Here is an 11,763-nt window from a genome sequence, read left to right on the forward strand (position 1 = left end):
GTGCCACACTCGTTCAAATGCTGCCTTGATATCAAGGGCAGTCACTCTCACCTCACCTCTGGAAATCCGCTCTTTTCTCCCTGTTTGGACCAAGGCTGTAATGAGGTCTGGAGCCGAGTGGTCCTGGCGGAACCCAAACTGAGCTTACGTGAGCAGGTTATCGGTGAGTAAGTGCCGCTGGATAGCACTGTCAACGACACCTTCCACCAATTTGCTGATGATTGAGAGTGGACTGATGGGGCGATAATTGGCCGGATTCGATTTGTCCTGCTTTTTGTGGACAGGACATACCTGGGCAATTTTCCACATTGTCGCTTAGATGCCAGTGCTGTAGCTGAACCGGAACAGCTTGGCTCGAGGCGCAGCTAGTTATGGAGCACAAGTCTTCAGCACTACTGCTGGGATGTTGTCGGGGCCCATCGCCTTTGCTGTATCTTGTGCTCTCAGCCGTTTCTTGATATCACGTGGAGTAAATCGAATTGGCTGAAGACTGGCTTCTGTTATGGTGGGGTTATCGGGAGGAGGCCGAGATGGATCATCCACTCGGCACTTCTGGCTGAAGATGGTTGCAAACGCTTCAGCCTTGTCCTTTGCACTCACGTGCTGGACTCCGCCATCATTGAGGATGGGGATGTTTGCAGAGCCTCCTCCTCCATTTTGTTGTTTAATTGTCCACCACCATTCGCGACTGGATGTGGCAGGACTGCAGAGCTTTGATCTGATCCATTGGTTGTGGAATCGCTTAGCTCTGTCTGTAGCATGCTGCTTCCGCTGTTTAGCATGCATGTAGTCCTGAGTTGTAGCTTCACCAGGTTGGCACCTCATTTTAGGTACGCCTGGTGCTGCTCCTGGCATGCTCTTCTGCACTCCTCATTGAACCAGGGTTGATACCCTGGCTTGTTGGTAATGGTAGAGTGAGGAATATGCCGGTCAGTCGTGGTGCTACCGAGCTTTTCTTGGTAATGGACATTGAAGTCCCCCACCCAGAGTACATTTTGTGCCCTTGCTACCCTCAGTGCTTCCTCCAAGTGGTGCTCAACATGGAGGAGGACTGATTCATCAGCTGAGTGAGGACGGTAGGTGGTAATCAGCCGGAGGTTTCCTTGCCCATGTTTGACCTGATGCCATGAGATTTCATGGGGTCCAGAGTCAATGTTGAGGACTCCCAGGGCCACTCCCTCCTGACTGTATATCACTGTATCGCGACTTCTGGTCGGCCTGTCCTGCCGGTGGGACAGGACGTACCCAGGGATGGTGATGGAAGAGTCTGGGACGTTTGCTGAAATAATGATTCTGTGAGTATGGCTATGTCAGGCTGTTGCTTGACTAGTCGGTGGTACAGCTCTCCCAATTTTGGCACAAGTCCCCAGATGTTGGTGAGGAGGACTTTGCATGGTCGACAGGGCTTGGTTTGCCGTTGTCGTGTCTGGTGCCTCGTGGCCCAATGCCGGTTTGTCCTTCCGGTTTTATCCTTGTTATGACTTTTCGTAGCGAGATTTTACAACTGAGTGGCTTGCTAGGCCATTTCAGAGGGCAATTAAGAATCAACCACATTGCTGTGGGTCTGGAGTCACATATCGGCCAGACCGGATAAGGACGGCAGGTTTCCTTCCCTGAAGGACATTAGTGAACCAGATGGGTTTTTACGACAATCCGGTAGTTTCATGGCCACCATTACTGATACTAGTATTTTAATTGCAGATTTTTATTTGATTAATTGAATTTAAATTCGCCAGCTGCTGTGGCGGGATTTGATCTCATGACTCCGGATTTTAGTCCACGCCTCTGGATTATTAGTCCAGTAATCTTGCACGTCTCTTTAATTTCTCTGCAAATTTGTTCCTCGATATCCTTCCCACTCGTTGGCGGCCTATCGACTACACCTAAGAGTGTAATGGCACCTCGACAGTTTCCTAACTCTAACCAAATAGATTCTGTCCATGAAAGCTCAAAGACACCCTCTATCTCCAGCACTGCAATATTCTCCTTCACCAATAGCGCCACCGCACCCACCCCCACCCCATCCTTTTTTTCCCTTTCCCTATCTTTCCTGAACACTTTTTATTCAGAAATATTTAGTACCTAATTCTGCCTTTTTTGAGCCAGGTCTCTTTCTCTCTCTGTCTCATTCCACCTAATACCCTCATTATTATGGTATACTATGATCACCAGCCTATATATCTGTGGTTATCGGCATTTACTCGGAACACCAGCCTATATACTTGAGTTTGTGGGGGTTTACTGAGATCACCAGCATATACATCTGAATTCATCTGGGTTAACTGGCTTCATCAGCCTGTACATTTCGGTTTGATTGGTGTTATCTGGGAACCATCAGCGTAAATACCTGGGTTTATTGAGGTTTACTGGGATTGCCAGCTTATATATTTGGCATTATCGGGTTTGCTGTGATCACCAGCTTTTCTATCTCGGTTTATAGGTGTTTATAGGGCTTTACTGCGAATAGTAGCTTTGATATTTGGGTTTATCCGGGTTTACTCGACCATCAGCCTGTATAACAGGGTTCATCATGGTTTACTGCATTCGCCAGCTTTTATATGTGGGTTTATTATGGATTACTGGGATCACCAGCCTGTATATATTGAGGTTGATTGTGGTTTACTTTGATCACCTGCGGATATACCTCAGTTTATTACCGTTCACTGTGATCATCAGCCTATGAAGGTGGGTTTATTATGGGTTACTGTGATCACGAATATATCTGTCTTGATCAGAGGCTACTGGGATCACCTGCCTATATATCGAGGTTTATTGGGGTTCATTGTGATCACCACCGTATAGAGCTTGTTTTTTTGACGGTAACTTTGATCAACCAGCCTATATAAATAGATATATGGATTTAATGCGGTTTAGTTGTAACACCAGCTTATATATCTACGTTTATTAGTGTTTGTTGGGATCACTGCCAATCATGGCTGGGCTTATTCAGGTGTACTGGAATCATCTGCCTATATATTTGGATTTATTAGGGTTTTCAACGTTCACCAGCCTATATATTCGGGTAAATGTTCACAAGCCTATATATGTTTTTATCGGCATTTTACGGGATCACCAGCCGATATATCAGGGTTCCGTGGGGATTACTGAGATCACCAGCCTATGTATCTCGATTTGATCACAGTTTCCTGGTATCACCAGCAAAAATATTTGAGTTTATAGATGTTTACCTGGATCACCAGCCTATCTCGATGGGATGATTCGGTTACTGTGATAACCAACCTATCTGCCTGGCTTTATCGGAGTTAATTGCGATATATAGCTTAGTTTATTGGGGTTACTGTGATCACCAGCCTACCTGTAGGGGAAGATTCTGTTTACTGGAATAACCAACCTGTATTTCGGTATTTATTGGGGTTTTCGGGGATTAGCAGTCGATATATCTGGGTTTGTTGCGGTTTGTTTGTGCCACCAGCCTATATATCTAGGTTTTTCGGGATTGACTGGTATCACCAACCTATGTATCTCGGTTTTTCAGGATTGACCGGTATCACCAGCCTATATATCTCGGTTTTTCTCGTACATTCACGTCTAATAGTGTCTGCCTCTAGTAAGACAAGTTCTGAAGTCCCTCCTATGTAAACAGTATGTATTTGGCTATGCCGATCGTAAATAAGAGGCTTTATGGTGTCAATGACACGACTTTTAATAGGATTTATTGGCGAAATTCTGAAAATATAACAGAGGTTACGGTAGAGGAGAGATTCCAAAACAATAAGCTTGATTAGTTTCAATGATAATGCTTTTTGGGATCATTGACTCAGGGAGAAGATATGTCTTACAGGGAACGTTTCACTGGATTCACTCCCGAGTACGAGGTTATATTTTGAACAATTGCAAAGAGCTCGTCGATTTCTTGGTCACTGAGGTCATTAACCATCCGTTCAGCCGCCTCTGATTCTTCCTCCTTCTCATTAACGACCGTTATCCAACAATCCAATCCTCCCACATCACCTCCCATGCACTTTGCTCGTGAACTTCTGTCTCTCTCTAGTTTTACGCATCTGACCCCATATCCTCCCTGACCCCATCCAATCTAGTAGATTCACCACCAGCCTGTTCAAAAGAAAATGCCCATTTCCACCTTGGAAATGGGCATCTTCTGTTCAAATCTGACCTCATCCAATCCACCACTGAAACTCTCATCCCTGCCATTTTTTTATTCAGTCAGGGGATGTGGCCAGCATTTAATGCCCATCCCTTATCGCCCTTGAGAAGGTTGTGGTGAGCCGTCTTCTTGAACCGCTACAGTCCGTGTGATGAAGGCTCTCCCACAGTGTTGTTAGGAACGGAGTTCCAGGATTTTGACCCAGCGACGATGAAGGAGCGGCGAATTATTTAAAAGTCAGGATGCTGTGTGACTTGCATAGGAAAGTGGAGATGGTGGTGTTCCCATGCGCCTGTTGCCCTTGCCCTTTTAGGTGGTAGAGGTCACGGGTTTGGGAGGTGCTGTTGAAGAAGTCTTTGCCAGTTGCTGCAGTGCATTTTATAGACGATACACAGCGCGGCCACGGTGCGCTGAAGGTGGAGGGAGTAAATTGTTAAGGTGGGGTGAATGGGGTGCCAATTAAGCGAGCTGTTTTGTCCTGAATGGTGTCGAGCTTCTTGAGTGTTGTTGGAGCTGCATTCATCCAGGCAAGTGGAGAGTATTCCATCACACTCCTGACTTGTGCCTTGTAGAAGGTGGAAAGGAATTGGGGAGATAGGAGTTGAGTCACTCGCAGCAGAAAGCCCAGCCTTTGACCAGCTCTTGTCGTCACAGTATTTATCTGGCTGGTCCAGTTCAGTTTCTGGTCAATGGTGACCCACAGGAGGTTGATGGTGGGGGATTCGGCGATGTTAATGCCGTTGAATGTCAAGGGGAGGTGGTTATACTCTCCCTTGTTGGAGATGTTCATTGCCTGGCACTTGTCTGGCGTGAATGTTACTTGCCACTGAACAGCCCAAGCCTGGATGTTGTCCAGGACTTGCTCCATGCAGACACGGACTGCATCATTATCTGAAAGGTTGGGAATGTAACTGAAGACTGTGCAATCATGACAGAACATCCCCACTTCTGACCTTAATCATGGAGAGAAGCAGATGAAGATTGTTGGGCGGTGGACACTGCCCTTCGTAACTCCTGCAGCGATGACCTGGTGCTGAGACGATTGGATTCCAACAGCCACAACCATCCTTTGTGCTTGGTATGACTTAAGCCAGAGGAGAGTTTTCCCCCGATTCCCATTGACTTCAATTTTTCTAGGGCTCCTTGGTGCCACACTCGGTCAAATGCTGCCTTCATGTCAAGGGCAGTTACTCTCACCTCACCTCTGAAATTCAGCTTTTTTGTCCATATTTGGTCCAAGGCTGCAATGAGGCATCAAACCGAGTGGTCGTGGTAGAATCGAAACTGAGGATCGGTGAGCAGGTTATTGGAAAGTAAGTGCCGCTTGATAGCACTGTCGATGACGCTTTCCCTCACTTTGCTGATGATTGAGAGTGGACTGATGGGGCGTTAATTGGCTGGATTGGATGTCTTCTCCTTTTTGTGGACAGTGCAAACCTGGGTAATTTTTTACTTTGTTGGGTAGGTGCCAGTGTTGTAGCAGCACTGGTACAGCTTGGCTAGAAGCCTGGCTACTTCAGAAGCACAAGTTTTCAGCACTACAGCCGGGATGTTTTCGGGGCCCATAACCTCTGCACCAGGTGCACTCAGCCTTTTCCTGATATCACGTGGAGTAAATCGAATTGGCTGAAGACTGTCTTCTGTTATGATGGGGATCGCGGGAGCATGTCGAGATGGACAATCCACTCGGCACTTCTGGATGAAGATTGTTGCAAACGCTTCAGCCTGAACTTTTGCACTCACGTGCTCGATTTTGCCATCATTGAGGATGGGGACGTTCACGGACCCTCCTCCTCCAGTTGGTTGTTCAATTGACCACTACCATTCACGACTGGACGTGGCAGGACTGCGGAACTTTTATTTTATCCGTTGGTTGTGGAATCGCTTAGCTCTGACGATAGCATGTTGCTTCCACTATTAGCATGCATGTAGTCACGTGTTCTATCTTCGCCAGGTGAGCACCTCATTTTTAAGTACGCCTGGTGCCGCTCCTGGCATACTCTTCCACACTACTCAGTTAACCAGGGTTGATCCCCTGACTTGTTGGTAAAGGTAGAGTGAGGGATATTTCGTTTCATGAGGTTACAGATTGTGGTGAAATACAATTCTGCTCCTGCTGATCACCCACAGGGCCTCGTGGACGCCCAATTTGATCTGCTCGATCTGTTCTGAATCATTTAGCACGATGGTAGTGCCACACAAAATGAGGGACGGTGTCCTCAGTGTAAAGACGGGACATTGTCTCCATAATGACTGTGCGATGGTCAATCCGACCAATGCTGCCATGCGAAGATGCATCTGCGACAGGGAGATTGGTGAGGACGCCGTCAAGTCGGTTTTCCCCTCGTGTTGGCTCTCTCACTACCTGCTGCAGGCCCAGTCTGGCAATTATGCCCTTCAGGACTCGGCCAGATCGGTCAGTAGTGGTGCAACCGAGCCACTCTTAGTGATGGACACTAAAGTCCCCCAACCAGACGACATTCTGTACCCTTGCTACCCTCCGTTCTCCCTCCAAGTGGAGCTCAAAATAGAGGAGTACTGATTCATCTTCTGAGGGAGGGCGGTAGGTGGTAATTAGCAAGAGCTATCCTTGCCCATGTTTGACTTGATGCCATGAGACATCATGAGGTCCCGAGTCAATGTTGAGGACTCCCAGCGCCACTGCCTCCTTACTGTATGCCACAGTGTCGCCACCTCTGGTGGGTTTGACTTGCCGTTGGGACGGGTTGTACCCAGGGATGGTGATGGAGTAGTCTGGGACTTTGGCTGAAAGGTATGATTTTGTGAGTATGGCAATGTCAGGCTGTGGGCCAGCTATCCCAATGTTGGCACAAGTCTCCAGGTGTTAGTGAGGAGGACTTTGCAGGGTCCACTGGGCTTGGTTTGCCTTTGCCTTTGTCGTGTCCAGTGTCTCGTGATCCGCGGTCGGATGGACTTACAGGTTTTATTCTCTTAACGGCATTTTGTACCGGGATTGTTAAGGATCAACCACAATGCTGTGGGTCTGGAATCAAATAAAGGCCCAGACCGGGAAAGGACGGCAGGTTTCCTTCCCGAAAGGACATTAATGAACCAAATGTATTTTTAGGACAATCCACTAGTTTCATGGTCACCATTACTGATACTAGCTTTTAACTCCAGATTTTATTTAATTAACAGAATTTAAATTCCCCAGCTGCTGTGGAAAAATTTGAACTCATGTATTCTGATTATTAGTCCAGGCCTCTGAATTACTGGTCCAGTAACATACCCACAATGCTACCGTACAGGTAATTTTTCATTTTCATCTCCATAATCGACTATTCCAATGCTCTTCTGATTGGCTTCCAATCATCTACTGTCCATGAAATTCTGATCATGTGAAGCTCTGCTGCCCATATCCTATCAGCGATCGAATCCCAATCCTACACTAATTGTGGCCAATACAACTTATTGTGGTACTTGTATGCGTGTATGAAGGTACAGCATTTAACCTGGTCTCCGGGGCTTTACCTGAATGGAAATTCCGCTGTTCTTGTTAGAGACATTGGAGTGAGAGTTGTTGACTTCATCTGTTTGTTCAGTGACTGTAATTAAACTCAGTCAGCGCGGGACCTCATTTTCTGACCGGTTGCATTCTCTCTGCTATAATTAAGGGAAATCCATTCAATGTGTCAATCGGTGAATTGCTCCCAGTATCAGGACCAACCATCGAATCATTGCTTCTTACCGAAGGGGAAATAATGTCTCTTAGTTTTATGATCAAGCTCCAGATTCTATGGGCAATTTATGATATACAAAGGATTTACTACCCGATCTTGGCTGCGTTCGGTGTCCCGGGTAAGTTACTATCTGCACCTGGTACTTCAGGAAGCCGAGTTTAACTGCACGTGGCATCTTAGTCCGCCTGTCCAGCTCTTTATTTTATAACTTTCCCTACATTCCAACAGTGACTACACTGCAAACCTCATTGGTTGTGAAGCACTTTGTAACCTCCAAGGTTGTGAAAGGCGCTATCTAAATGCAATTATTGTGTGTGTTTGATAATGGCCCATGCTCTACTAATGTGAATTCCCATTCTTTGGTGTCAGTTCAATGAAAAGTGTGTCCTTAGTGGTCATTATTAGTCCCATTTCAGGTGATTTTATGAAGATATCGGTGTTCTTTCAGAATACAGCACAGGCCAATTGACAAGATCATTCTCTTATTTAAAAGTGTGCATTCTGCTTTAAGTCCTGTGTCCGAGTGCCAGGTGAGGAACGTTTTATGAGCTCACACTGTCTTCAATTTCGGCAGGATACAGTTAGTTATTTAGAGGCGCAAATCAGTCCGACCAGCTGAATGACAAATACATTGATGATCCAATCTGGTTCAGCTCTCTCGCTTTCCACTGTTTCATCTTCTACGTTGGTGTTACTGTTTCTGAATGGTTAATTTAGAATGGTTAAGTGAGCTGATGTTTATTTTTATTCCGATGATTTAGTGTTTAAATTTCCAAAAATTAATCTGTATTCACAATCTAATTCCGTGCCTGTCTGATACAGTTCTTCGTATCTCTGATCAGGAGCCACAATCATTGTAAGGGGCGTAATCTGATTGTGTACTCACTCGATATTGTATTGTGTCTTATTCTCTGTATAAATTGGAAGCTGACTCAATTCACACCACTGAAGGAAAAGAGCAAGATTAAAACTATTTGACTAGAATTCAGATCATTTTGAAATCGTGGGTTGGTGTATTATATTGCCGGTCGCATTATTCCACTATATAAAGTGAATGATTCTTGTTACAAGTGTTACCTGTAATGTAATTAGAAAACTTGCCTGCTAAATTAACCACATTATATTATCATTTTCTACTTTTGTATTTTTGTTGCGGGACATCACACATGACCCTGAATATCTAATAGCCGATCATGGAGCTTTGCGTGTCTGTAACTCCGTCCATTCAATGATTAACCTTTGGAAATCAAGGCGGAGAGTATCAGATTGGGCCTCACTTCTAATATATAAAACAAACAGAAATTAAATATGTAATATTTTAGACCAGGAGCAGTAAAGTGGAGTAATTATCTCTCGACTAGATAATGTAGAGCAGGACAGGCTGTTTCTGTTTCAGCTTGCTCAGAACAGTAGCACCAGAGGACGCAGTCTGCAACTGAAGAGTGGGTGGTGGCGGGGGAGGTGAATTCAAAAGTAAGCTGCAAAAACATTATTTCTGTGTCTGAGTGGCCAATCTATGGAACAGGCTCCTTAAGGAGACGGTGGAAGCAGTTAGTATTGATTCATTCAAACGCAAATTATCGAGGTTTCTTTCAGAAAATAACATTTTGGGTACAGTAGATGAGTAATATGAGACATGACATACAGTAAATGTAACATGTTTGGGAGGAAAAAATGATTTTGGATCTATGGTCCCTGAAAGTTTCTAACACTGCGGCTATCCTCACCTCATGTCTGGGTCTGTTGTAGGTTAATTGATCGAGAATATTTGCAATGATTAGTCACAAAACTATTTTCGTTGTATCATGTGACGACCAGGATGGTCGAACTCGATGGACCTCAGCCTTTTTTCATCTAGCAATTCCGATGTTCCCATATTCCTACTTTCCGTTCCCAACATTGGATGGGAGGGTTTGATTTGTGCCATTGTACAGATGAACTTAATGCCTATGAACAAGTGACCATCGTCAATGTATGAGCACAGACAATGGGTTTTGTTAGCTCACTATTCCATTAAAGGGCAACAGCGATTCGACCATTCCTCTTCCTCCCAGGGCCCTTTTATCCCTTCCCCACCTCGGGACGTTGAAGTCACTTGCATCAACCCAGCAGCTAACTCACACAGGCTGCAATTCAATCCCACAAACGTCCACCTTTTCCTTTCCCCGTTGGCTCAGGTGCAAATAAAGCTTCCACTTCCCGACTGAATATTTCTGTGTTCATTCCCAATTCAGTTTTTGTTTTGAATCATATTTAATTCGATTCCGCTGCTTCACTTATTTGCCGATGCATTACTCTGATTACAAAGCCCGTCACAGCTAAAATAATCCGATTCCATCACTGGAGGCGAAGTCAAGCTGCAAATTTCTTGGCGCATTTCAGGTTATTGTGAAGAACATTAATGTCCCTGTTCCATAACATGCTCCTTTATTTCACTGGAAACGCATCAAATTAGTATTTTTCCTGAGTCTGGTGAATCGTTTCCCGATTTCCGTCTTGTTCACAGTTAACGTGGTGACGATTGTGATCCTGTCTCGGGGAAAGTGCGGTCTCTCCAAATGCGTCACTCGCTACCTGGTGGCCATGGCAGCGGCGGATCTACTGGTCGTTATCGTCGATCTGATATTAAGGCAGATTCCTATTGTTTATCGGGAACAATTTAAATTTCTGTGGGTCATTAGAGTGTGTAATATCCACGCCGTCCTGCTTTATGCAGTCACAGATTGTTCTGTCTGGTTCACCATCACTTTCACCTTTGATCGATTTGTGGCCATTTGTAGCCAGAAGCTGAAAACTAAATATTGCACCGAGAAGACGGCGGCTGTGGTTCTTGGAACAGTGACTGTGCTGAGCGGCTTGAAGAACATTTTCTGGTATTTTCTGAATACAAATTCATACTGGCTTACCAATACTCCCTGGTTTTGCCGCGTGAGATTCGACGTATCTAATTCGCAGGCCTGGGCTGTTGTTGAATTAATGCATTACATTTTAACACCATTTATTCCATTTCTTTTGATTGTACTGTTCAATGTATTGACGGTCAGACACATTTTAGTGGCCAGCAGAGCCCGCAGGAGAATCCGGGGTCCGAGCAGTGGGGAGAGTTCCAGTGACCCAGAGATGGAGAATCGAAGGAAATCGATCGTTGTACTGTTTGTTATATCGGGGAATTTCATCCTGTTATGGGTGGTGTTCACTACGTGTTCTACATTGAAACGGTTGGATTATTTGGGATATCCTGTTCCCCTGCCCACATTTGTACGAGAAATCGGCTTCATGCTGCAGCTCCTGAGTTGCTGCACGAACACTTTTATTTATGCAGTGACCCAAAGGAAATTCAGAGAGGAGTTGAAGAATGGAGTGAAATATCCCCTCGCAATGATGGTTAGATTAATTAGATGAGAAGATCTCACACTTTCTCACATTCTCATGTGTTTTTGTTTCATGTTCTGTGGAATCTAATATGATGCTTGTTTAACTCTTACCACTTTGTGAAACATTTCACACTCTGCTCCCGTCTTAAAAGTAAGTTAATGCCGCCATTCTTCACGAGATATGACCCATACATGATCTACCTGCAGATGCAGTTTGGCCATATTCTTGCCCAAGAGCGGTTAACTGTTTTAGACAGTCCCGTGCTCAGCTCGCAGTCCGGGGTGTTTTGCGAATGACCCCTTGTTTTGATTATTTTCTGAAAATAATCCATTCCTGAACAATGTCCGGTCAGACAGAGGATGTTTAGTAGCTCAGTGTTGAAAGGTTTTCTGAACTCTGGCACTCTTTGAAGGAAGACTTTTTGAAATGAATATAGACACCAGAAAACAGTCAAGGCAGCGAGAAGACTGTGGAGGATATTCATCTGTGTGCCATCATTGGGACAGATCGAGAAAAGTAATAAGTGTTTCTTCATTAAATTCCAATCAAACCCTCACCCCA

At 45.1% G+C, this 11,763-nt stretch overlaps 1 protein-coding gene across 1 annotated transcript; it reads left to right on the top strand.

Annotated features, from left to right (window-relative positions):
• The first annotated feature begins 5,791 nt into the window (after positions 1-5,791).
• On the top strand, positions 5,792-11,498 carry LOC137302219 (probable G-protein coupled receptor 139). The gene is made up of 4 exons (XM_067971876.1): positions 5,792-5,924; positions 10,334-10,496; positions 10,608-11,211; positions 11,409-11,498. The coding sequence occupies exons 1-4, from the start codon at positions 5,792-5,794 to the stop codon at positions 11,496-11,498; spliced, it is 990 nt and encodes a 329-aa protein (XP_067827977.1).
• The last annotated feature ends 265 nt before the right edge of the window (positions 11,499-11,763 follow it).

This window comes from Heptranchias perlo, chromosome 35 (assembly GCF_035084215.1).
Source record: "Heptranchias perlo isolate sHepPer1 chromosome 35, sHepPer1.hap1, whole genome shotgun sequence".
Taxonomy (NCBI): Eukaryota; Metazoa; Chordata; class Chondrichthyes; order Hexanchiformes; family Hexanchidae; genus Heptranchias; species Heptranchias perlo.